Source organism: Cavia porcellus, unplaced genomic scaffold (genome assembly GCF_034190915.1).
Source record: "Cavia porcellus strain 051 isolate PalLab524CR breed Dunkin Hartley unplaced genomic scaffold, mCavPor4.1 scaffold_15, whole genome shotgun sequence".
NCBI lineage: Eukaryota > Metazoa > Chordata > Mammalia > Rodentia > Caviidae > Cavia > Cavia porcellus.
In genome coordinates this window covers 70,935,764-70,962,566 of record NW_026947498.1, presented here as the reverse complement: position 1 = coordinate 70,962,566, position 26,803 = coordinate 70,935,764, and the positions used below count along the sequence as shown (strand labels likewise).

The following is a 26,803-nucleotide window of genomic DNA, read 5'->3' as shown; positions in this document are numbered from 1 at the left end:
GCACCACACCACAATGTACCTATTATCTCCACACTAAAAAGGAATTTAAAGCTATCTGATTCAAATTGTGAGTTGGAGAAAGGTCTGAAATATTTCTAACCCAATATAATGTAATTGCACAGTACTCATTCTCTTTATTTAATAGGATAATTTATTTTAAGGATCATAAAAACATTTATAGGGCTTTCAGGAGCTCATCTGAAACCATCATCTTCCAAATCTATTTTCCACCATTAGGCACCTCAAATTTTAAATCTACCACCACAAAATTATGGAGAAATGACCTTTGAGGTTTGGGGAAAGAAATACAGCCCAAAGTGGTACCTGCCAGAACTCAAAGAGCCAGTAAGCTCCAAGTCCCCTCTGACCCTGCCTCATACCATGGACAACGCTTGAAGGGCAGGAGGCAGCCCTGGTCTCAGTCTGCTTGGGGCACTTACTCTGGGGTTTCTGGTCTGTCCCCCACCATGTTATCCTGTTTCAGAAAACTTTTTAGTGATGGAATCCAAGTGTAAGCACAGAATCCCACGTATGTGTGGGCTCTGATCATTTCTTTCACTCTAGTGAAGCCTCTGAGAAAGTCTCTTCAGTAAGATCATTTGCTCTACCCAGGAAGAGCTAGCTGTTCCTTGCTCAGTGAGATGTATCACTAGCAGAATACTGAGCATAGATAAGAATGACAAATTAAAGTTGCCTTTTCATTAAGCTTTTCTATCCCATCAAGTTCCAAGTCAAAATGAGTTAACTTTTACTTCACAGCAAAATAATCCCAATAGACTAGCCGATGGGAATACTGACTTTTTCTGAGGCAGAACTCCAAAAGGAGGACACGATATTTTAATAGCCTTGCTGGCAGTGGAGAGTATGAGAAGAGAGTGTACATGGTGAAAATTAGTTGGGGCCATCCCCAAAAGTCAGACGTGGCCAGGCCTTCATGCTTTCCTCCTCTAGAAAAATCAACGCCTAGATATGGGCCCATGTCCTGGGCAAGAGCTGGGAACTTCAGGAAAGAATGTGTGAGAGACATCTACAGCTCCAGGCCTAGGAGGTGAGATCCACCACTCAGCAGGACAGGTCTGCGCATCCTGAGGAAGGACTCAATTGTTGACCGAAGTCAGTCACTGGTCACCACAGCTACCAGGGGAAGGCAGGTTACACAGACAGGGTTCTGGGAAGGCTGTCATGGCTTGAAACAGTCTCCTTAGGAGAGCTGATACTATTTTAAGAGACAAACAAGTGTGACTGTGGTTAAAGATAATCACAGTCAGATGCTGGCACAAGCAGACAAACATTTCTAGGTCTCTGCTATTTAGGGTGTAAAAGTGTGTGTGTGTGTGCCAGGCAATGCTTATGTTAGGAGCTTTGGCAGCACAGGGTTTATACGTGCAAATATAACTAATATCCCCCAGAAAAAGCTGCTTCTGGAGCTGTGAACTCATGCTGTGATTAAAGGGACACAATGTGGAACTGTGCTAGATTCTACTGCACTAACAAAAGAAAGCAAACAAAAGAACTTGAGACAGAGATTGGAATCAAGTTGGTCAGCAGGGTGAGAGGTAGGAGAAGACTGCTGAGAAGGCAACAGGTCTCAACTTGTTAACACAGGCTCCAGGGAAAGTAGTTTAATTCTCTGAGCCCCAACTTTTTCTTTCTGAAATTAAGGAAGGATCTGGTATAAATTAATTCTCCTGAAATGTGGAGGATGAGTTTCCAAAGCCGAAGACCTGCAGATGCTATAGTCATACATCATACATTGCCATGTGTTCATCATTTCTAATCCACTCCATTCCCATCCCATTCTTCATGCTAGTTGCTTTACTCAAGACCTTAGATGAAGAATATCTTTCCTGACCCTTCAAAACCCAGATGTATTACGGCTTCACAAGGCTGAACACATGCTGTCCTATGAGCTACTCCAGGAGAAGCAGAGGAATCCCTATTGTCCCTAAATTAAACCCACAGCAGTTTCTCAACAGATCTAGGTTGACACTCAAGTTAGAGGACATTTGCTAGCTCCCTCCCATATCAACATCTTTCCTAAGAGCACTCAGACTTCTGCCAAGGTTAGGGGTCGACCTCCTCCTGTCTGTTCAATCTTTACCCCTGAGTATAGGCTCTATATTAACTCCAATATTTCACTTCCTGGACCAGGGGGACAAATTCAGTGATGGAGCTATGACCAAAACAGGGCAGAAAGCCCCTAGAAAAGTAAGTTTGGGGGGAACTTCTGACTTCTTCCTTGCTACTAAATGTATGATGAATTTTGCTATTGCAAAAAAGCCCATTGTAAACTGTAACTCCAACCAATAGTGTATTTAACCAAAATGTCGTTTCTTTGTTTTTACTTAAAAGTCATACATATAGTTACTGACTACAACAAGCTCTGATGAGATGACGATGACCTAACAGAAATTTCAGAGCCAGATATTTACAAGGATAATTTTAGTAATAGAAGGAACATGTCCACAATGATCACCTTTGAACATTAATACAGGGTAATGGCACAAAATAAACTGATTAATAAATAAGAAAGTCCTTAGTAATGAACTCCTGAATAATTTCTCAAGAACCTAACACATTGGTCTCCATGAATAAGAAGGAAAACTTTCATCTTTCTTAATAAAAACTGTCACCATGAATCAGTCCTGGGTTCTAATGGATAAGCAACTTGTTTTAAACAGGGATACTCCTAAGGCTCAAAAACTGGGCAAAATATCTGTTTTCCTTGAAAGCTTTGAGAACTGTTCACTAATCTACCCTGTCCAACTTAGTAGCTCATTTAAAACTGGTCTGTAAGACAGAAAAATGTCTGACAATGGACAGAATGTTACTGGCCCCAAGCTAGCATTTGCTGAGTCTGCCCTGTGTCCCAAGGAGCCAGGAACTATGCTGAGTGATCCTGCAAATATATTTTCATTTGAAACCTTACAACTACCGCAGAGAACAGGCAGCTGTATTTTCCTAAGTGTACGGAGGAAGAAGCTGACGCAGAGAAGCTAAGGAAGGGACTGATGCAGTGCTGAGGCCAGGAGAGAACGTCACTCTGACCCTCTGTGATCCCTGCAGGCTCAGAGACCTGAATAAAGAGAAAACTGCCCATAAACAGCTCTAGTTTACTTACTAGAACTGACAGATGAGCATCAGAGAGCCAGCTGGCCCACGTTCCCCTCTTAGTCACATCCATTTGTGACACAAAGCTGGGCATTTTCCAACTAGAACTCCAGCTCCAGGAGCTTTGTGGCCTGTTTCTCCCCTCAACTTCCAGTGAAGGCATTTTGGACAGCCATGTATATTCAAGGTGGCCTTTTAAATCTGCCTCTAAACTACTTCTAAAACAGCTACTAGAGATCAAATGGAAAAATAAAGGTTACCTTATTTGAGTAATTTTTTGATGTCATTCTAAAAACACCATGTGTATATGCATTTCATGGCACATAAAAATGCTAATCATGACTATACATGCAAATTAGAAGTATAACTAAATCTGTATGAGCTAAATCCTTTCCAAGGATATACATTTGTGGGGGGGCGGGGTATGGGGAATCAACTCATTCCCTGGCATTTGCCAGGAAGGCTCTTATGCCAGTGAGCTAAATTCCCAGCCCCAGGTATACATTTTTAATACCTAAATTGGCAAAGCCATTCTACAACTAAGATTTCACACATTGCCCCCTTCTTTCCTCTGTGATACATGCCTATTGATACTGAAAAAGATGTACAACTATGCAAAGATACAAGTTAGGCAGCTTAACAAGTGGAAATCAATATAACAACACGTGGGTTGTAGCTCGTAAACTTGGGAGCAGTGACTTCTGAATGGGAGACAAAGGTGAGCATGTAATTGTGGCATAATGCTTGGCAATAAGCCCTAGTAATTACAAACCCAGGTGAGTTGTTGCTTACGCTTGGCAGTGGGAGGAACCTGAAAGGGTTGAGGGTTTAGTGGACTTTCTCCAAGGCACCCAGCCAAGCTAGGCTACTCCAGCAGTCCCAAGGATGACTTTAACTTCCCCATCTTGAACTCTTCCTCTTCTTCTCCCAGGGCCGGACAAAGCCTTTGCGGAATCTTGTGTCCCTTCCTTTATACCTTGTGTATATACACACACCACACCATGAGAACAGTCCAGCTCTGACTTTGTTATTGTAGCCCTGGCTTGGAGAGCTGGCTGAGGGTTAAATTTAGACTGACCACCTTCCCGGGAAGGAGCTGGGATGTTGGCTATGTGCAAAGATCCTCAGCTGCCCTGGTGGAGTTGACTGCCGATATTCTCAGATGAAAGCACTATTTGATTGAAATTTTAATTGGGAAGCAGGGTGGAATTTCCAAACCAAAGCACAAAGAAATGGGAACTTAGAAATTAGAAATGCTAGGAAAAGAAAAAACAATGTTGAAATGTTGCTAAGATCTTTCAAGCAGGACCCAAGTGAAACAGCAGGATTAGCTCTGCTTTCTAAATCCCTTTATGCAACAGGAATTGGACAAGATTGTAGAGATGACTCAGTGCAATGTCCCACATGTCACTGAAGCAGGTCTACAAGAGAAGTGCCCAGAGAGGCGCGCTCGGCTCAGCTGACACCTGTCCTCAATCATGACACATAGTTCACGGCTGCAGGAGCAGCAGCCGTAGAAAGCAACCCAGGGCAGGAAGGAGAGAAAGTGAGAGGGGCCGAGGTGAGTGACAGTGAGTGGGGATCTGCCCTTTTAATCTAGACTTCAATGCTGAGATATCTAGAAAGGGTCTCTGGTCACAAGATAACAGCTCTGCAAGGATGCTGGGCTACATCAATGACCCTTGGTAGCCAGTATACAAGTGCCTCGCACATTTGCAGACCCAACGATGGCACATACGCTTTTTTTTCTTTTCAGGAGGGGTCTTCCTATAAGGTTGCAGACTCCTGGGTCTAAGAAATCTTTCTGCCTCAGCCTCCTGGGTAGTCATTACACCCAGTCCACACGAGCCCTTGAAGCAAGCCAGCTTCTAGAAAGATGTGAACATGCCACAATGTCATCTATTTTTAAGCTCCTTTTACTCTATTGCCTTTATGTTCTCCTCTACTATTCACCAAAACCATTTAGGGTGATTGATCCAGAATGCAAACAATATGTATCTTGGGGCCAGCAGGGTGGTAGCAATGAGACCCTTGGTGTCCTCACATGGGGCCCCAATTGGCCAAGCCAAAACCCACTCTCCCACCTCAGATATTCTCAGAGTGCCCTGTTTTTTCCCTTGAGACCATTTTGGAAGTGTGTGTGTGAGAGAGACAGTCAGCTCAGTATATGGCCCCTTTACACTGTAACTTAACAAAGGCAGAGCTTGTTCTGTTCTTATTTCCAATTATCTTCCCGTCCATGGAGAAAGTGTCAATGACCAGGAGTTGGGAAGTCCTGGTTAGGAATGTCCATCAGTCGCAGACCTTACTGGGTCTCTGGCAGGGATGCGTGGAACCCTGATTAGGTTGGAGCACACTGGCTCTCAGGCCCGGCTTCAGATCAGCCTTGATTTTTCATCTGGCCTGGAAACTCACAGCAAGGCCCTTGGGAGGTTTTAACAAAGTCTTCTGGCCTTTCTTAGATATTCCAGGCCAGTAGGGTAGACTCTGATTTCATGAGGATCCACTGGATCTACCTGTCAGCTCTAGCTCCAGGAATCACACTGAGATTTCAGATAGAGTGGGTCCTCCAGAGGTAGAGGGTCGCTCGAATCTCTGTATATTGTAAGCATCAGGTGGCAGTGGCCACTGTGGGACAGATCTCGAAAAGATCAGATCTGGAAAAATGGCTGAGATACAGTTTCAGGAACCTTAGAGCCATTTCCAGTCCACAGAGGCCTCTGCTATCCTAGATTTCTTCCAGAGCTGAGTCTCCTAAGCATGATCCAGGCCTTTATCTTCCCTGTGCCTGTCCCCAAAGGGTGGGATCATTCTACATCTTGCCATCTTGTCTACAAAGATAGAATTTACATAGATAGCATAACATTATTTTCCTAATTACTATTACAAAGTAGAAACAATGAAATTAGTTTTAATATATTCCATGTAACCTAGTGTCTGCAAAATATTATCAGTTCAACATATAATCAATATAAAAACTAAGATGCTTTGCATTTTTATACCAAGTCTTTGAAATCTAGTGTGTTCAGCACATCTCAGTCTAGACTAGCCTCTCTCCAAGTCTTGAGTAGTCCGTGTGGTCAGTGGCTACTAAAATGGACAGCACAGCTCTAGATAGCAGACCTGTTTCCTCTCTGGTCCCCTGAATACCTCTGCTGCTTTGTTAACATGAAATCCTCAGTCCTTAAAAAACTCTGCCTATCCTTTTGTGCACAGGGAAATCTGTGTCTCCTGGAAAGTCTTCCCAGATGACCACAGGTCACTAAGCTCCTAACAGCTGCATAATTATTTTAACCAACAATCAGGGAGGAACTTGGAGGTGGGTCCTTTTAGTGTCTTTATTCTTTTTTTTTTTTTTTTTGTCTTTTATCTTTTTGAGACAGGGTTTCTGTGTTTGCTTTGGCAGCACATGTACTAAACTTGGAGTAAGACAGGGTTTCACTATGTGGGTTAGGCTGGCCTTGAACTCACTTTGCAGTACAGGCTGGCCTTAAACTCACAGTGATCCTCCTGCCTCCTGAGTAGTTGGGATTACAGGCATGCATCACTATACTCAGCCTTCTAATTCTTGTTTTGTTATTAAGTTTTACATTTATGGGTCAGCTCCCAAGTTAGATTATAAGATCTTTCGGAGAACCAGAGCATCTTAAATCTTCTATGAGCGCTGGTCAATACCTGCCACACATCACTCATATATTTGGGAATGACACAAAAAGTACTCAGTTCCCCAATGATTAAGGAACTAATGAAATCATATAAACGTGACAGCTGGCACAATGCATAGACTACTAGGTACTCATTAATAATAACCCAATATTTTCAACACTTCCCACACACCGGGTTTAAATGATATTCATCTGTGAAGTTATCTAAGCTTTGCAAAAACCCCAAGAACAGATTCTATGATCACGTCTATTTTCCAGACAAGGAAACTGAGGCAAAGAGTTCATGTAACTTGTATAGCTAGGTAAAAGAGCTGGGAGTCCTGCTCATTCTGGTTTCTGAATGTAAGCTCTTAATCACTGTGATATATATACTTTCAACCCAGAACAACAATACAATATATTTAGATACATTTATTTTTATTTTTTTTTTATCGGTCCCAGGGATCAAACTCATGACCGCCTGCTTGCAAGGCAGGTGCTTATGCCGCTGAGCTAAATCCCCAGCCCCTATTTAGATACATTTTATACCCAGCATATCAGTACATAACCTAAGAATCAAAGTCATTCGTTTATTATAATCTCAGCCAGGGTGCTCCCTCATATAGAAAGAATTAAATTAATTCATAAAATGTAAACAGAAATAAACAGTTGGAGAGACATAAGATTCCGAGCCTTACAGGATGTTTTTCATAAATCTTCCTGAAACAAAACATAACTCCTTTCAGAGGCTGTGAAGTCAGGGGTAACAGGCAACAAATGTGCCTTCAAAGTCTAGATGTCTTCCTTTTCAAGAGCCCCATTTCTAGGAACTTATCTTAAAGAAGCAGTTATGGGTATAGGCTGGGTCAAGTGGAAGAAGGGCCATTAAGGCTGGGCACAGTGGCACACATCTGTAGTCCAGCACTTGTGGATGCTGAGGCAGGTGAATTCCAAGTTTGAGCCCAGCCTGGATAACGCGTGACTGTATTTATAAAAATGGGTTGGGGATGTAGCTCAGTGCAGAGGGTATAGGCTCAACCGTTAGTACCACAAAAAGAATGGTTATTATAATACTGCTTGTAATTGCAAACATTAGGAACAACCTAGGAGTCTGATTACAAAAACAAATCGTGTACACATGATAACATGTGCATCTCGTGCTGTGCAGATAAGTCAGCTCTTTGGGTAAAGTGCAGGAAGACAGGCAGAGAATGGAAAGAAAATGGAAAAGAACAAACTGGAAGAAGAAGGCTTGAGAGGAGGTCTTCTTCCAAGTGAGCACCTCTGAGTCTGTGGTTCTCATTCCTGAGTGTGGGTTATGGGCACCTGGAGGGTTTGTTACATGCCAGGCGGCTGGGTTCCCCTGAGTTTCTGGTCCCAAACCCCAGAATCTGCAAGTCTATCACAGTCCTGGCTGATCACACTGTAAGAATTTCTGCTCTACAGCATTCTGTCAGTGAAGGGAGGGCAGAGACAATGTGTCACACAGGTGAGAGACTGGAAGGCGAGATCTGGGGCAGAGGCTGTGTTTGCAAGTATTTTTAATAGCAAAGCCTGGCTGTCCTTTGCATGGGGAAGAAAACATTTTTAACTACAGGAGCAATGCAGGGATTCTAATGGAGGGAGGAGAGAGACCAAGTCTGTCCAGAGAGCGCACTGTATACCAGGAGCTTGAAATAAGACGTGCATTTCCCATCCATCCAGTCCCAGTGAAGATCAGAGCTGGAAACCTCAGGGCTGTACTAGGTACGGTCTCAACCTTGGGCTGAATGAATTATGCTTTCTGTCACTGTGCAGGTTTCCTTTCATTTTGGTTGGACAATTTCCTCACTGTGGTCAGCAGGCAGGCAAGAAGAACGTGGAACAACCTGTACAGTAACTCTCATCCTTGTTCTTTTGAGGACCAAAAGCCACTTGGCAGCTCTCCTGCTGCCTCACAGGTGCGACCAGGGCTCCCTGCCTTCGAGGAAGTACAATGTGGACAGTTGTTTGTGCCAACCTTGAAAAATGAAAATGTGTGCCCTGACTTGACGAGGCAGGAATCCAAGCCGCCCATCCCTTGTCTACAAGGGACAGAAGACATTGGCCAAAACTCAGCAAAATGTCCAGAACCTTGGAGAATAACTGCCTGTGAGGAGTATGCTGTCGTTTTGATCTTGGCAAAAGGAGACTGAAAAAACATAAAGGATACATAATAAATGTTGGCCAAGGAGACTGACAGCCAAAACCAGGTTCAGGCAAGCAAAAGTTGAATGTTATCTTTATGGAATGCAAGTTTTCAGAATTTGAACTTCAAAAATGGTGTAGTTAGCTGGGGTGCAGCTCAGATGCAGACTGGTATTATACCCTCAGCACCGAAAAGAACAAATCAACAAGTGGAATCCCTGTCCTCCAGTATTTTGTATTCTCCCTAAGGAAGGATGATGCGAGATGCTTGGGCTTCTTGCCCGTTTCCTGCTGAATCTTCTTTTATGTGACCCAGGGATTCTGATACCAGAATCAGTACGTGTTTCTACAATTGGTTAATGAAAAGCAAGGTGATGACAAGCTTTCTTCCTGTCTAGTGACAATCTGCACATGGAGGCTCATTGTTGACCATGACAGTTTGAGCCAAAACCATGAAATTGCTTAGGAGTTTAAACTGACAGTGTTGTCACCTACAGCACCCACAACTATTTACTGGGAGTCTTCTGGGGATGTGTCTATGTCTTATATTAATGTTATCATTAATAGCATCACTTTTAAAAAGCAATTTACATGTCGGGTGCTATGCTAAGGCCTTCATGGACATTATCTTAACTAATCCTCATAGCAGCCCAAGGGAGTAAACATCATGATTCCCATTCGCTCCCAGGTACCCAGTGCAGGGCTGGCATGAAGTCAGCACATAAACATTTGTCAAACGAATTAAACACTATATATATAAAAACCAGAGACACTCAAAGATGGAACGGTAACAATGCATCTCATTGATTCATTTCTACCGTCATTTGAATGGGCACACATCCAGAATGGAGACCAGCCAGGCACGGCAGGGCATGCCTGTGGTCCCAGCTATTTGGTAGGCTGAAGCAGGAGGATTCGTTAAACACAGGAGTTGGAAGACATCCTGGGCAGCAGAATGAGACCCTGACTCAAAGATAGAAAGACAATACAACAAGACAAAAACAAAGACAAGACAGGGGGAAAGAGACCTTCTGAATGAAATCAAAACAGAGAGAAAACATAGGTATTTACTGAGAACAACACGCATAAGCTATTCTGTTACCTGCCCTGCTCTCTGTGGTCTTTGGACCAAAGAGTCCCTTAAAGCAGACCAGGCAGGTCCAATACTGGGGCCAGGCAGGCAGTACAGTCAACACCCAACCATCAGCTTGAAACAGTCACTGCCCTTCCCAGTGGGGTCAGCTCTGCCTCTGTGGAGATGCCACACACCCGGGTATAATGAGGTTGAGGAACAAGCATCAGAAAAAGGCTCTAATTCTCTGCTGCTGATGGCTGGGTTTAGGTTTCCTACTATGGAAAAGAAGAAAATGTGACCAAGAGTTCTAACTTTTCCAGCTGTGCCTCCTGCTTGAGAAGCCCCCAGGGTTCAGACTCATTCCTTTGCTAGGGCCCTCCCTTAGAAATGGCCCGTCCGAGGCTCGGTATGCCAGGGAGGAGGGCCCTGCAGCCATTCACTCACTGAATGAGGAGCAGTGTTTAAGACAGATGGGGTGTATTTTCAGGGTAGAAGAGAACAGTGTTGAGGTTCCAGACGGGAACATCTTGATGCAGAGCACGGACACTATGGTCAGACATGCCATGGCACTGTCGTGTGGGCTCGGAGCAACCCCCAACACTTGCTTGCTTTTTACTCCAAATTCGTTTGCATTATGTGCTGTGAACATGCAAGAAGAAGAAGAAGGAGGAGGAAGAGAAGGAAGAAGGGGAGAGTAAGGAGGAGGAGGAGGAAAAAAGGAGAAAGAGGAGGAGGAGGAGGTAGAGAAGGAGAAGGAGATGGAGAAGGAGGAAAGAGAGGAAGAGGAGAAAGAGGATGAAGGAGGAGAAGGAGAAAGAGAGGAAGAGGAGGAAGGGAATCAAGGGATGGATGGAGAGAGAGGGAGGGGAGGGAGAGGGAATGCAAAAAGAATTAATTAAGATGTGTCCCCACGAAGAATGTAAGCATTAAGTATCGCAAAAAAAGAAAATTATCTGGGGGAAAAACAAAACCAGACATAGTCTGAATTCTCTTATCCCAAAGTAGGACTTGAGTCCTAAGTGATCATGCAGTGCCAGACCTATAGGACTCTCAGTGATTGGTGGACATGTAATTGCACCAGATGAGGGCAATGTGGCTTCAGTTCCCCATCCCTACCTCACCCGGTTTAAACCATACGCCCCCATTTCTACTAGGCTATGCATGACCGCAGTCAGCCTGTTAGCCATGACTACTCAGTAGTTAAGAGAGTCAGGTACAGGAAGAGAAGCATGGGAAGTGGGTCGGGGACAGAGTGTGCACATGTCACCTCTTCCTAGGTGTATCTTGGAGGCAAGCTAGATGGTTAACTAAGTTTTCACCATAGTAAAGGCACTTTCGAGAAAATGAAGAAATAGCAGGAAATGTATGACGTCCCAAGGATTTTGTCCTTGAATGTTGAGTTAAAGTGAGCAATGCTGAGCGTCACATTAGGTCCTCTTCCGGGTTACCAACCTCTTTCTGAAGGAACTCGGTATGTGGTCTCACGCATTCAATTCAGTTAATAAGATGAACTGTGTTAGTTTAACAGGACACTAACGTGACATTCACATTAAGCCATAAACGTCCTGGTTAAGGATTCTGAGACTGGGTAGAAAAAATAAATGCAGCTGAGGATGACCTGGATACCCTGTGAAACCCTGTAACCTTTATCCACACCCCTGATGTCACAGTCAGGTGTACCCTCTCCTTGGTTGGGCTGGTAATGCAAGTGCCTTTCTAGTGAACTAGCTTAGCTTGGCTAAGTCATCCTTCTCCTCCTTACCTCTGAGATGCTCAGACTACTGAACTGTTCCAGTGCAAATGGGAAGGCACAATAGTACATGACTTGGGTTACAAGGACACCTCAACATCAATAAACAAGTATCAATGAACCCATGCACTCAGAGAAGAAGCAGAAGAGGGTGGTGATCAGGAAAGGTTTTCAAGGGACTGATTACAAAGCGATTAGAAAACGGAGACCCTAATGTAGTTTCCACCTAGAAAGATCAGGAAAATCTATAGGCTCTGTGATCCAAGAAGTCACAATTCCCAGTGAGACACATCACTCAGCGGTTTCCCTGTGATTTGAAATCTTTTTGTCACTCTGAAACAAGTTGTTTTTTAAACTTTAAGATAACTACAGAAAACTCCAGAACTGACCCACTTCTTCCGGGTTAAAGGGCAACCTCACTGACCAAAGCCATCCTGCTCTCCCTGCAGAGTATGACTCAATGATTTATCACCTTCTAGCTCCTGAATGGCATTCTCTCACTTGTGGTGGTTTTTCACTTTTAAAAAGGTATTTGCCTTCTTTCTTCCTTCTCACTTAATCTCTATTTCTTTTCAGTTTTCTTTTCCTTCAATGCCAATTTCAAGGTGGAAAAGAAACGCCCTCTTTCTTCAGACCTCTTGACTGGGCCTGTATTCAACAGAACCCCCCCCCCCCCCCCCGCGCCAAAAAAAAAAAAGAAGGGAAAAGCATTGAGATAGTCACCTCTCTTCCTTTTCCAAATCAAAGACAAGCTCAACTAAATTCACTCATATTCCCCACAAATGTGACACTTAAAGGCCACAAATGTCCTGTCACTAAATCTTCCATCAAGCCCCCTTCCTTTCCGTCCTCATCAGAACTACACCAGTGGGCTCTTAGCAGAGAGGCACTCATGATTAAAAGGCAGAATAGGGAGACTACCTTTCAACTGCAGTGTGTCTGTAAGACCAGAGAAACTGGTTTCCCTGAGAAGGGAGGCAGACAGGTCTTTGCTGTGAACACCCTCCCTTCCTGCCTCCTTAAGGGGCTCTTTCCACAGGGCTCTGGGGTTCAGGTGAGGTATTCAAGGGCTCTTATCTTCTCAGTTTGCCTCCAAATCCATGCCCGAAGGCTGGGCGAAGACTCTCAGCTCTGTCATGCTAGACAAACTGAAGGCCACGGTGGTGAGTGACCCCACACCTCAGCTGCTGTCACCTTGCCCAGCTCTTGGGCCTGCCTGGGCTCTGAGCCGTTATCCATCTCCACACATTTCTGGTCTAGGAAAGGGTAAGGAGCTCCTGAGAAACCGAGGGGGCACCCGCCTTGTCATCCTTCTTTTATCTTTGAGCCACTTTTATTGCTCAGGCCTTCAGCCTCGCTCGGTGTTCAGTGGACAGCCTCCTGCAGTTCTGGCTCCTCAGGCCCCACACATACTTTCCTTAGCCACAGAGTCTCCAGGCAGGAGCCAGCTCCCACCCTCCGGTCACACAGCACCGTGGGGCAGACAGGGCAATTCACAAAGCCAAGGTTCAGGGACCTGGAGGGGATTATTCTGTAGGACAGCAGGGCTGCCACATCTGGACAGCTGCAGGGACCAGAGATAGGCCCTGCCTAAGCCCCATGGTCTGCCTTAACAGGAAATGAACTCCCAAGAAATCCTGCTGGGAAACCCTTGACTAAGGCAGAGCAGGCTTCAGAGCAAACCCACCCACTCAGATTCCCCGTGGCCATTTCCTGCTCCCTCCCCTCTTAAACACCCCTTCCTTCCACTCCCAGCCTGGGTTTGAATATTGCAAAGCAAGGCTTGCCAGGTCCCTTTCCCTCTCAGATTCCTTCTCCCTCTGAACTCAGCAATTGGAGCCGGATAGCACACAGTTCCAGGCTGTTCTAATTAATGTGAGGAGTGAGAGAATCAAATGCTGGGATTAGGAACCGTACTGATCTGAGGGAAAGTCCTTGAGATTTAATTAGTTTCTGGGACCATCATTCTGCTCAGGTCAGAGAACTGTCTGCTGTGTGAGTGGCACAGAGGATGGTGAAGGGTTGTGCAGATGAGCTCCATTCTTTAGTAACTCAGCCAGAAAATTCCACTGGGGTTTTGCATAGGCCCGGATGGGAGCAGACACTGTGAGCAAGAGCTATAAATGGGGGTAGAACAAGAAGTCTGATGGGTGAAATTTTCAAAACGGGAAAGAAGTCAAGTCACAGGCTGTGTTCTCACTTCTGATCACAGGAAACAGTCTTTCTGCCCCCCTCTCCAGCTGAAGTGCGGGAGTGATATCAGTGTTAGGCTCTGCCCATGTCGGTCCAGCAAGGGACCACTTTCTTCTTCAGGAACAGCTACACCATTTAGAACTCTCCTTCTGGATCCTTCTCACCCTCTTGTTTGTGGGCTGCTTTAGGGAAATTGGTTGCTTCCTGCAAGTCTCCTCAAAGACATTAAAATTAGCAGAATAATTAAATACAGCACTAATTGGGTACAAACACGGTTCTTGGTTAATTAATGAGCCAGGCTCTGGCCCAGAGCTGCAATCCACGCTGGCCTGCTGAACCCAGGCCGCGAAAAGCCGGCTCCAGTCCTATGAGAAGGCTGTCACTAGCAAACAGTTCTAGTGCACAGGTAAGTGTCAAACACATTCCTATAGGCAGGAGTCACCAGGGAACCCCGAAGCGGGATCCACCGGTAAACCGACGACCAAACGCCCTCTCCGGCCCGCCCCTGCCCCTGGCAGCTCGCACTCCCGCACAGGCTGGCGCCCTGACAACCAAGTCGCTGGGAAGTAACTGCGTCCCCGGACGCATCCAACTCACAATCTTGCCGAGGGCGCGCTCTCGGCTCGGGAAACCGCGAGGCCTCTGGCAGCAGCCCGGCGTCCCCCGCCCGCCTGCCCGACCCCGGCAGCCCCTCTCCGGGCCTCCCTCGCTCCCAGCCCCTCCAGCCCAGCTGAAGGAGGCGCCCACAGCTCACCTCTGCACGGGAAGCAGCAGCAGCACTTAGCCAGCAGCCACGCCACCGCGGGCCCCCGCGCGTAGCCGCGCTCGCTGCCCTTCATGCTGCCGCGCGGTCCGGGCGCTCCCGCATGGCCGGGGCGCCGGGCTGGAGAGCGGGCGGCAGAAAGTTGGGCGCCGCGGCCGCGCTGGGACTCGCTGGGAGCCCTTGGGCGGGGAGGAGGGCCGGCCGGAGGAGGAGGGGCGGAGGGAGGGAGGAGGGAAAGAGGGGGGAGAGGGCCGGCCGGGGCGGAGTCCCAAGGTCCAGCTGTTCGCGGGGACCGGCCAGCAGCACCGAGCCTGGAGCCAGTGCGAGGCTGCGCCAGCTGCGGCCACCGGCAGCGCCAGGGGCGAGGCGCAGAGCCTCAGACGCTAAACAGGTGTCGCTTTTGTGCAACTTCCCTCAAAGGCTGCTACTGTCGGCTCTGGGTTAAGTGTGCCCCTGGATGAGGCCAAAGAGGTTGGTGAGGATCGGATTTAGAATGTTCAAACTCCTAGGGAGCCTTGACGCCCTAACAGGTTCGCCCTTTCCCTCCCCTTCACCCAACCCTCCTTTCCTAGTCTCACTGCGAATCTTGGAAACAGGGCCTCACCCCTCTGCTCTTGCCTTGCTCAGTATAGGGTTTGACACCAAGGTTTTCTCGCTGAGCTATATCCTTAGCCCCTTTAAAAACGCTTTTGTTTTGAGCGGGGTCTTGTTGCTAAGTTGTCAGGGGTGGATTCAAGTTGGTGATCTTCCTGCCTCAGCCTCCCACAGAGCTGGGCTGACAGGTGTGCCCCACCACACTTGCCCCAGGTGTTTATCAGTAAGCGGGAGGATGATGCACAAAACACGTTCTGAGTTTGCCATCATAAACCCAAAACTCAAGGTTCAGTTTTGCCGCCGACTAGCTAGTTGTTTGATCTTAGAACAGCCACTCCACTTTTTTCAATCTCTAATTTCCTCATTTAAAAAAGACCAAAACTTTTCCTGTGGGATTGCTATTAGGCTTTAAGGAGACATCTATGGCATCTTGGTACTCAAATGCTTGAAACTCATCAAATTTAGTATGCAGTCTTGACCAAGAAAATTTTGTCCTGGTACCTGTCTAGGGACGAGCTTGAACTTGTGTTGTTGATTGACAACTTGGCACTCTTTGCATTTCCCAGAATGCACAAGTGTCCAGGCACCACTGTCTGTTCCGGAGGTGACCAGGAGTCCCTCCCGGTGAATGAGTGCCACAGAGAAACTTGAGCGCCTTCCTCACGGCCCACAGCTCCCAGGCACCATCTCACCCCACTTTTCACTTCCATCCCGTGTTTTTCTTCTTTGCAGCCCGGAGGATCCAACCTAGTGCCTCACGTATGTGAGGCAAGTACTCCACCCCTGAGCTGTATCTTTCTTTAAGTCTTTCCTCATGGTTCAAGGGCATGCTTCAAGCTTGAAGTGGATCAGGACATCAACTAGACCTTCCATGAATCTCTGTCTGGAGCCTTCACGGTGTCTCTTTCTTTTGTGCCCAGCTTTACGGAAAAGGGCCTGAGGAAGCAGACACATTCACAAAGAGGGGACATCTACAAGAAAATTTAAAGCCAGGCGTGTGATTTCCCAGGCAACCGACTCCCACCTGCAAAAAAGACAAGCCCTGGCATGAAACAGGTCCCCTGCAAGGAGTCAGGCTTTTGGGGCTAACATGAATTGGGGCTTCCCTTCCCAGTGTGCTCCGTGCTTAGATTTGACTTTATTTATCTAGCTGTTAGTATGTCTGGCAGGTAAAGGTTAGGACACAGTAGATGCTCAGTAGATAGTAGCACAACTGAATGAGTAATAATAACTAACATTTATTGAGCATACCAAGCAGTTTTCTCAGTGGTCTCCACACATTAGCTCATGTAGCCTAACCAAAAACAAAACAAAACCAAACCTTATGAAGTAGGGTCCTTTTACAGTGGAGAAATGAGTGAATGCACTGTACTAAAGCTTTTACTGGTTTACCTCTACCAAGAAAAAGGAGAAACTTTTATAAAGCTCCACTCCTATAGAACCAGCACAACCTAAAGTCAGAACCAGCCTCTGGGTCTCCTCCTGCTGCTTCTGACAGCTTCTCCTCATGAAAGTATGAAAGCATCTCAGTGCTGAGCAGGACATCTTTCTCTGGTGACCTTCCCAACTGCAAAGATCCAGGGAAAGTTCAATCCAAAGCCCCTGCAGGCAGGAGTCCTGTGTGCTCAGCCTGTCCTAACGACTGCAGGATCCTTAACCTCCCATCACTGCCCTGGTCCCAGTTCTGACCTATGGCACCCAATACTACTATCATTTTCTCTTCCGTGTCACAGAAGACAACACCTGTGTTATTTATTTACTGTTTGCAAGCTCAGACCGGAACATGAGCTGGTCTGAGCTTGCCCTCCTAGCAGCTGACTTTATAGGCTTTGTCACTGACATGGGAGCTTTGGTCCCTTGAGCTGGTATTTCATCTGCTCAGTCGTCTACTGAGTTTGACACTGTGGAACATTCCTTTCCTTTTATGTCCTTCTATTAATTTAAAAACCGATGCATAGACATTGTACATATTTATGGGATGCCATAGGAGTATTCTGATGGAAATTCAAAGATGCTTCAAAACTGCCTGGCAAGGGGCCAGGGGCATAGCTCAGTGGTACAGTGATTACTTAGTAGGCATGAGGCCCTGGGTTTGAGCCCTACCACTGCAAAGCACACAAAAATTGCTTGATGAGTAACTAGTTCCTTTTTTACTTCGTTCTTTCTTCCTTCTGGGCCTTTGTGTTTGGACAGCATTGGATCACTTTTCTGTCACAGTTTTTGCCAGAAGCTGATGGTGTATTACAGAAACTGGCTTGGGTTATATGTTTGCGAAGTTAACTATGAAATCAGTGTCAGAGACCCTGGAGTAGTCCTATACATGCAAAACGGGTCCACCAGGCATGTTTCCATTGGCCCCTATGAGCCAGGAATCCACAGTACTCTCAACAGAGTCATAAAAGCATTAGCAGCTTCCGGTCATCTTAAGTTGATTTGGCCAGTTTGGCCATGCTGGAGATTCATTCTGGGGTGAGATACCAGTCAGCTAAGAGTCCCACTGCCCTCCTTGCAGACCTCCCAGAACTAGGCTAGACAGTGTCTGCAGCCTATCAGGGAGTTTTGAGCACTGGCAGGACTTTTACTGTGGACCTCTTCAAGAATCCAGCAAACACTCATTGAGTGCTATGTGCCCGCTCTGTTCTGGGCATGGAGTCTCCATGAGTGCACGACACTAACCACAGGCCTCAGCCAGCCGGTAGGACAGACTCACTAAGAATATAAAAGAAAAGTGAGTTAACAAAGATAAATGACTAAGTTTAGGAGCCTTGGGATTTAAGACAATGGGTGTGCACATCTTTTAGCCGGCATCAAAGTGTACTAAATTAATGTTTTTAGGAAACCTTAGAAGGGATTATGAAGGGAAGTGGTTTTTAACACTAGTTTAAAGTAAGAACCACCTGACAGCTTTTCAGAAGTCTCAGCTTTATTATTTTTTAGGCTCCCTAGAGATTCCAGGATACATCCAGGTTTGAGAACCCTTAATGTACAAGTCCCTCTCCCTCTTCAACCCTGAGATTTGGGTTATTTGACTTAGGGTGAAGCTGGGCATCAGTAGGTTTAAGAGTCTCTCAGGAGTTTATACCACATAGCATCGTTTGAGAATCCCTGCTGCATCCGATGGTTCTCAGAACTGCTTGGGGGTGGGGGCACGTTAAAGCAGCACACAGATTTCTGAGAAAATATGCTTTCCCATGGAGCAGGCTCCACCACGTGGATCATTAAGTGCCTCAGCCATGCCTCTCCTTGAGCCACTGATTCAGAGGACTCTGAGCTGATAGCAGCTGAGGGGAAGGGAACGGCTTGATGCTTGTATTGTTTGGTTGACTGCAGGTCTGGGGCTGGTGGTTTGGGAATCTACTGGGAGGATGGCAGTGTTCACTGTGTCAACAGTGGGGCATTTCCTCCTGCCTTGTTTTTGAAATCCAATGTTTTGTTCCATTTTACTGTTTTGTTTTATCCCTGTATCTGGTAACCTGAGCGACTATTTTGAAGATAACAATGTGCAGTGTTGTTTTCCATTTTGTTTTGTTCTGGTTTATTATTTTGTTTTATTCAAAACAAAATGTTTTGATTGGTCTCATTCTGCTTTGTTTTATTTGACTGTGCTATGTTTGATGGTATAGACAACTTGTGAAGATAGTAAGGTATATTATGGTAACCATTGTTGATTTCCTATTACTCTGTTTTGAAGTTCTGTATCACTTTCACTGCTTTATTTTGATTGGCTTTATTCTGTTTTCTTTTGTAGGGTTTTATTCTCTTAAAAAAATAACCCAGATTCCTGAGTTCCATTCCCAGGTTTAGAAGGTCTGGACTTTGAGCCTGTGCACTGTGTTTCTCCAAGTTCTTGAGTGATGCCGACGTTGCTGGTACAAGCCCTACTGAGAACGACTCATGTAGTGACCCCCACCCCCATCTCTTCTGTTAGCAGAAGCTCTCTGATCTTTCTTGAGGAGCTACCCTGCTTTCATTTCCAGATCATGTTTCTGGGTGTAGTTGACATCTTCCCTCTGTCTATCCACCACTCCAAAGAAGCACAGGACCTGGGCTTGGCCGTCAGTCACAGGGATTGGATGAGACTTAGCTCATGATCCAAGTACATACAATGGGCCTGAACCTGGAGAACTTAGAACCAGGAGCAGAGCAGCAGTCTACTTCTGTATTTTGAAGTTGGGGGAATGCTGGTCTGAAATAGCTGGAAGCAATTTGCCCTAACCATGTAGGGAGAAGTCACCTGGAAATGAAGCCAGCACAGAGGTAGGTGATGAGAGAAATGAGAGAAAGACAGTTCTGATGACACTCTCTGAATAACTAGGTGTGCTTTTCCCTAAAGCCTTATCTATCTCTGCCCTTTACTTGAAAAAAGGAATACACACCTTTTTGTGTAAGCCAGTCAAATGCCTCTAGTTCCAGGTTTTCAAATACCTTCCCACCTACTCCCAAAGTGGAGGTGAAAAACCCCTGAACTACAGCAGTATCTTTAGCTTATTCTTCATTTTCAAACAGCTGAGTCTCATTCTTACTTTTGGCCGAGTATGTCTTCGGTGATGCCTACAGCCTATGTCCATTTTACCCAAATTAGGCTTCCTCCCTACCTGCAACCCCATTTTATGTGTCATTTCCACTTTCCTCAATAGTGGACCCCAAGGCTCCTGCTCTCAGCCTGCAGCTGAACTGAGTCAGGGGTTCCCAGTGCCTGGCCTGGCATTGGGTGCTAGTGTGATTGCCTATCCCACCTCTCAGGATAGCCAGAGCCTCATGGACGTGGACCATGGTTGGGCATTTGTCCTTTCCATCAACAGGCAGATAGCTATTATTTTTCCTTTCAGCTTGTTCTCTTCAGACTTACAGAACAGAGGTTTTCCAGTGTCACAGCACTTCTCTCCTCTTCTTAGTGACAGCCCAGGCCAAAAAGTAAGGGACAGCCACTGAGAATAGCAACTTTGCCCAACTCAGGCCAAGAGATCTGCATGAGAACCTCACTTCTATGCCAAAGGCAGCACAAACCTTTTACAAAACACCCCTCTGAGGGGTTCACAAGCCCCACGCCGGCTGTAAATACAGTTCTGGTGAATACAGAGGCCAGGCCCTACGTGCCTCACCCCGCTCCAACTTCATGTTGGAATCAGATTCTGATTCGGATTAATATTTGTAGCTGTACTTTTTTTTTTCAGGCAGAGTCAATCTAGGCTGGTCTCAAACTTGCTATACCAGGCTGACCCTGCCTTAGCCCCCAAGTACTGGGATTACAGGAATGTGCTATCATGCTTGGCTTTATTTCTATAGTTTTTTAAAAGTTCTGCAGAAAATTTCAATGTAAATTCCGGGCTACGAACTGCTCACTTTGGGACTGAAGGCTCTGGAAGAGTCCCAGCTTGGTAGGTAGAGTTTAGGAAGCAGATGGACTTGAACACCTGTGCTTTCTCCAACTCTGATGATTGGCACCTTGACCCACCGTGCCTGTTTTTTTTCCTCCCTTTTGGAGACACAGTCTTACTTTGTTGTCCAAACTGGTCTCGAACCACTGGACTCGAGGGATCCTTATACCTCAGGCCCCCGATAGCTGAGACCCTAAATCTGTGCTAGTGTCCCTGGCATTCTGCCCTTGCTACGCTGTTTGGTTGCCAAGTACATGTTCCTAAAGCCCCATCTTCCATGTGTAGACATCTGACCTCTGATCTGCCTGATTGTTGATACCAGACTGGTTCATAATTCTCTCCAAATAACTTGGTCCTGGCCTCCATTTGTGGCTTAAAATTATACAATTCTGGCAAGTATTGCTCATTTGTTCAACAGGGAGCTGGTGTTTGAACACCTAATATCTTAAAGTCACCAAGCTTATCTGTTTATGGGAATTTATATGGGAACACAAGTAGGGTAAGACATATTCCCTGAGAAAAGACACAGAATAGGATGAATTCTAGGAGAACGAGTTGGTTTGATTTTCTAAGGCAGCAAAAAGATATCAAAGACAGATGAGGGCTGGACATAAGGTTTCTTCTTTATGAGACAACAGTCATCAGTAACCAGACACACTTTAGATCAACGAATGGAGATAAACTATGCACAGCGCTCCTACATTTAACTTGAACTCCAAATATACATTGTTTTGAAGTTGTGTGATGTCCATGTGGGTACCTTTTTCTAGGTGATATGTGTTAATAGTAATGCCTAGAGAAAAAGCATGATTGCAAACATTATGTATGGTGATCTCTTCTGATTATGTGCATAGTATAGTGTAAGCACCCCACACTGCTGGCCTCATGGGTGCCACCATACCCCTGGTGTAGGGACTCTAATGACTAAGCTCATCCTATATGACTTCAATCACTGCCCTGTAAATGTGTTCTTTTACACTTGCCTGCCTGGTTCCTGCTCAGTAGGTACCAGCCTGTCCCTTTTTAACTGTCTCATTTATCCTCAAGAGAGTTAAGTCCTAGCTCATCCTGTTAAACACCATCATTTTTTTTTTTTTTCAGGAAGGGTCACTGTTCATCTGCTGGTCTAGACCAGGCCCAAGGTAGAGAGTTGGTCCAGGTAACATTGGTGCAGACTGTGGGGACACCTAGAGGACCCAGTGTCTTCCCAGAGTGGTCAACCTTTGTGTTCTTGAGTAGGGACAGAGAATAGAGCTGCTGGCAGCAAGGACGGGTTCCTTAAATTCTGTGCTGAGTGGCCCCTGAGCTCAGCAGAGAGCTATTTATCAAAATGAAAGATGGCTGCAGCCAGAGTTGCTAAAAACAGCCCACCCCAGGTTCTAGCCACATGCAAAAGCATTTACTTCTAAGTAGGTCAAAATGTTCCCAAAGGAGGGCAGTGAGAAGTGCCAGTCTATGACTCTGACTGAGTTTCAGTCTAGGCTATGCCGGCCACGCATGTACCATAAGGGATGGTATTTTATGACTGTCAGCTTCTCTTCCCTTCCTGTGGGTGGAGGAGCAGCGCAGCAGCCTGTGGCTTCACCAGATCAAATGAAGAGTTATGGTACCCGGAAAACTGGATTTTGCGTTGATGCAACTCCAGTCAGATTGCTTGAGAGTCCGAAAATAATAGAGATGTGAAAAACACTGCCCATCCTCTGAGTTCTGAGTTTTCAACTACTCCAAATAAATAAGTGGTGCTTACCCTACACAGTGCGGAGAGGACTTCGCAGGAAATAAGGTCTGTTTCACAGACTTCCTCAGTCAGAACTCCTAGCATCGGGACATTTCCCACCCTTGTGCCCTCGTACGAAAGTTCAAACCGACACCCTGACACATCTTAGGAGATGGTGGACATGCTAAGACTGACCCCTTATGCAGGCGCTCTGCAGGGGGCCTTGAGCATGGTCCTGCCTTCTTCCCTCCCTCTGAATATTTACTGGGAACTGTTTTCCCTGGCAGGACTGGGGCAGAGTGCAGACTGGAGATGATACTGTGGTCTCTGACAACCTCACGAATAAAATCAGAGCAGTAGTTTGACCTCTGTTTTTAGATTTTAAGTGTCTTAATCCAGGGTGTCATCTAATCAGTGATGGAGCGGGATCAAGGTGCAGGTCTTCACTCTGGAACTCGTGGTGAGTCTGACACCCTCCATCATCTCTTCATATGGCCAACTACATGCCACAATAAAGCCTCTGCTCATTCTAAAGAATGACCATGTTCACAGACCCCTAAGATCAACCTTACAGTTCAAAATTCTCTTTGACATCCTTGAGCCCCCCCAGGAAATAAGGTAGGCATTTTAGCAGTGTTTCTAAGCCCAAGAAGATAAAGTGACCTCCACACAAAATAAATGGTTCCTCACTCCACGTGATGTCTGGCATGGGGTCCATCTGACTATTTGAGAACTAGCTCTGTTCTCTGTTTCCATGGGGATATATAAGAGGATCCTTATATCCTCTTAAGGAAAAGCAAGGTGAATATACATATTAGGCTGACTTTGGAAACTGATGATATTCAACCATTTTTACTACAAAAATAGAAATTTCATATGATACAACTTAATAAATTAGACCTCAAAATAGAGATATTAATGCCTGGATTCATTAAACACAGGGTACTTGGGCCAAATACTTTAGCAAAGATGCTTAATGTGGAGAAGCAGACAATTTTAGAAGTTTCAGGGATGAAAGGTAATAAAAATGTTCTTTTAGGGTGGGGAGGTAGCTCAGTGGTAGAGTGCTTTCCTAGTGTGTGTAGGGTCCTGGGTTTGATTCCCAGCAGCAGGGGGAAAAAAGCTATTTTAGAACACAGTATGAATGACTATCAGAAACAAGTGGATAAACAAACAAACAAAAACCTGACCAGTCTGTAGAAAGTCTCAGGGTGGGAAACACTCACCTCTAAGCCTTGTCCCCGAAAAGGACACTAGGTCAGAGGTCTGTTAGTGAGAGACCAAAGTGTGCCCTGTGTCTAGTATAAGGCTGGACTGCAGAAATTCCTAAACCAAAGATGTTTAAAAGGACTATTAACCCACAAACAAATAACTACTTTAAGTAAGTCAGGATTATTGAATTTAATTAAAAATGTTTTGTTCTGTGCTAAGCATTTAATAAAGGATTTACAGGGAAATCACTAGGTTCTTATACTTAAGGAGAGAAGCGTGTGTGTGTGTGTGTGTGTGTGTGTGTGTGTGTGTGTACGGTGTGGGGATGGAACCCAAGGCCTTGGGTGCGCCAGGCAAGCTATCGCTGTGCTACACTTTCTAGTCCTGGAACTAGCTGACATATTACTTTGTTCCAGGTGAAGATGAACAGGTAAGGGAGAATGAGAACGGTGGGCTGGGACATGGGAAGGGGAGACTAGAGACATGATGGCAGGTAGCTCTGGATTTCAGTGCTAGGTACAAGAAGCTTTCTAGTGAGAACTGCACTAAAACTCCACAGGGTTCTTCTAGAAGTAATAGGCTCCCAGTCTCCAGGAGTGCTGAAGTAGTGTTGCGGATCCCCAGCAGGATCAGTGTGTGTGTGGGGGGTTACCTCTGTTCAGGGAAGCGGGCATTGGCTACTTTTTAGGTGCTTCTCCTTCTAGGAGTCCAAGAACCTGAAGAATCCATTCTCCAAACTGAAACGAAATCTAATCAAGAACCACTTCAATGCAATTACAAAAAGAAAATGTTTAAATTCTAACTTTTTATAATTCTTAAAAAAACAGCTAGGAGTCCCTTTTAGGATTTCTACCAATGCATCTTCATCTATTTTCAAACGTGTTTTTCTCTGATAAGTTAATTACATTTCTCATTCAAATGCATTATTTCTGGTGTCAATTATTCTTATTCAACAGTACTGTGATTTTTAATAACACCTTATCACTGCTCTTCATTGCAAACATACTATAATTTGGCAATGTCATTATGAAATAAAATTATGTAGGCTAATGCAGCAACCAGTTCTTACCCTCATTCATCATACTCCCATGCATAATTTTGCTTCTGGGAGGAAGTAAGTTGTGAGTCTCCAAGTGGCTGCCTCACATCTGGTTAATTACAGATACAGGGGGTACCAAAGAAGAGGACGTGTAGGGGTGAGGCTGCTACAGTGTGGAACCAGTCACTTCACATCCGAAAGACACTGTTTTAGGAAAACTCATCCTCTATTTATTTTAGCTTCTTATGATGTTAGGTATTGTGGAGTAAACTAAAAACCTAAGATTGGGGATGGTGGTGCAGAATGACTCTGACAGGTACTCTCTGAGAGAAAGAGACTTCTGAAGTCCTCTCTTTGGGGGTGCCAAGCGCGCACTGTACCACTGAGCTACACTTTCCAGTCCTGTACCTAGTAAACATATTACTTTGTTCCAGGTAAAGATGGAAAGGAAAGTGGGAATGAGAACGGTGGGCTGGGGCATGGGAAGGGAAGACCAGAGACACGATGGGCAGGAAGCACTGGATTTCAGTCACCAGGCACCCTGAAGGGAAGGTAGGGAGCTGCAACTTTTTAGCAATTTGGCTCCTTGCAGTAGAAAATGTAGGGAACTCCTGACAGGCAGAAAATCTGCCAGGCTGGACCAGCTCCAGGGCTTTAACAACCTCACAGTTTAACAACCTCAACTGTCTGTGCAGGGTGCTGCATACCCAGTCTGTCCCAGTCAGGGGCATCAGGATCGTATTCCAGGGCTGGGCATGCTTTGGACAAAGTCTGTCTCTGAATGCTTCTCCTACTCCTAGGGGAAGGAACATCTGGGGCCTGAGGTGAAGGGGAGAATGAGAAGGTGGTATGTACAGTGTTTATAATGGGTTAAAGTCCTCAAATCCTCACACAACCAGACTAGTTAACTCGGGCACCCTGTCAGTGAATGATAAAGTTCCAGCCTTTATGCCTTCCAACCCAGGAGGACAGAGTGAGGTGAACAGAGCTGGGTTCAAATCTAGATCCCCTAATGGTAAGCTATGCAACTCTGAGCAAATCACTTGATCTAAGCTTGTTTCCTTGTCTGTAAGATGAGGGGAGAGTACTGTATTGGTATGAAGGTATTTACTCACTACATTAGCCTACAGCTAGGCGCAGTGTTAGGTGCTTCTGTGGGCTGACCACCAGCTTAATGTAAATCAGCTGCACTGCAGACTGCTCTGCTCTCAGGCTGAGGCTCCCCAGAGCCCATGCCTTCGTCATTGTTCTGTGCCACCTCCCAAAGTGTGGTCAGCTTCCTGGGGGGAGCCAGGCAATCACGACAGGACTCCCTGGGAAAGCCCGAGTGGCCGTGGTGCCACCATCTCTGCTCCAGGGCAGCCACTACCCAGGCTCATGGAAGAAGCAGAGGACTTTGCATTAACTAAGCAAAGAGGCACGAACCTCCACGTCCAGTTCCAGCCAGGAAGACGCACGCAGGAAAAGAAAAGGAACACAGATGTCCTGTGCAGCCGGGGAGAGAAGACCCTAAACTGTTTCTTGGAGCCCGTGAAAGATCCAGGACCAACATTTGTTTTTTTAACCATCTTCACGTTTTTTAGTGCACAGCTCTGTGACATTTAATCACACTGCTGTGTAACTATCACCACCATCCATATCCAGAACCTTTTTATCTTGTAAAACTGAACCTCAGCACCTGCTGGACAATAGTTCCTTGTTATTCCCACTTTCCAGCCCCTGGCGATGATCGCTGTTCAATTTTCTGCTTCCCTAAAATTGATTATTCAAGATATCTCATGAGGAAAATAATACACTGTTTGACTTTTTAATGACTGGCTTATTTCAATAAGTATAGTGTTCTCAAGGTTTATCCATGAAGTAACCTATGTCAGGTTTTAGCCCCCACTTTTTTTAGATTTTCGTTCCTTTATAAGGCTAAATAATATGCCACTGTACAGTATATGCGGTGGAATGTTCGGGCGGCTTCTGGCTAGGAGCATAGCGTCCAGATATCTGTTGCAGTGCAGCTAGGGTGCCAGGTTTCAGTTCTTTGGGAGATAAACTTGGAAGTAGGATTGCTGGAGCACCTGAGTGGTATTTGGTTCATGAATGCTTTTGTTTACAAATAATTTGGCTTATAAACAGAAGCAATTGGCAAAATTTTGTTTGTGTTTGCAAG

General features: G+C 45.6%; 1 protein-coding gene across 6 annotated transcripts in view; it reads right to left on the bottom strand.

Moving 5' to 3' along the window:
- The window catches only part of Kalrn (kalirin RhoGEF kinase), a 581,802-nt gene that overhangs the window by 110,038 nt on the left and 444,961 nt on the right, over nucleotides 1-26,803 (bottom strand). For 3 of the 6 annotated variants that reach the window (XM_013146376.3, XM_023562596.2, XM_023562597.2), the window contains exon 1: nucleotides 14,694-14,902. The exons of 2 other annotated variants lie outside the window; for them this stretch is intronic. In XM_013146376.3, coding sequence (XP_013001830.1) covers nucleotides 14,694-14,778 — 85 coding nt within the window. In that variant the 5' untranslated portion in view covers nucleotides 14,779-14,902. Of the gene's footprint in view, nucleotides 1-14,693; nucleotides 14,903-26,803 lie in introns of those variants that run through there. One more of the 6 variants, XM_023562598.2, reaches the window with a different exon arrangement.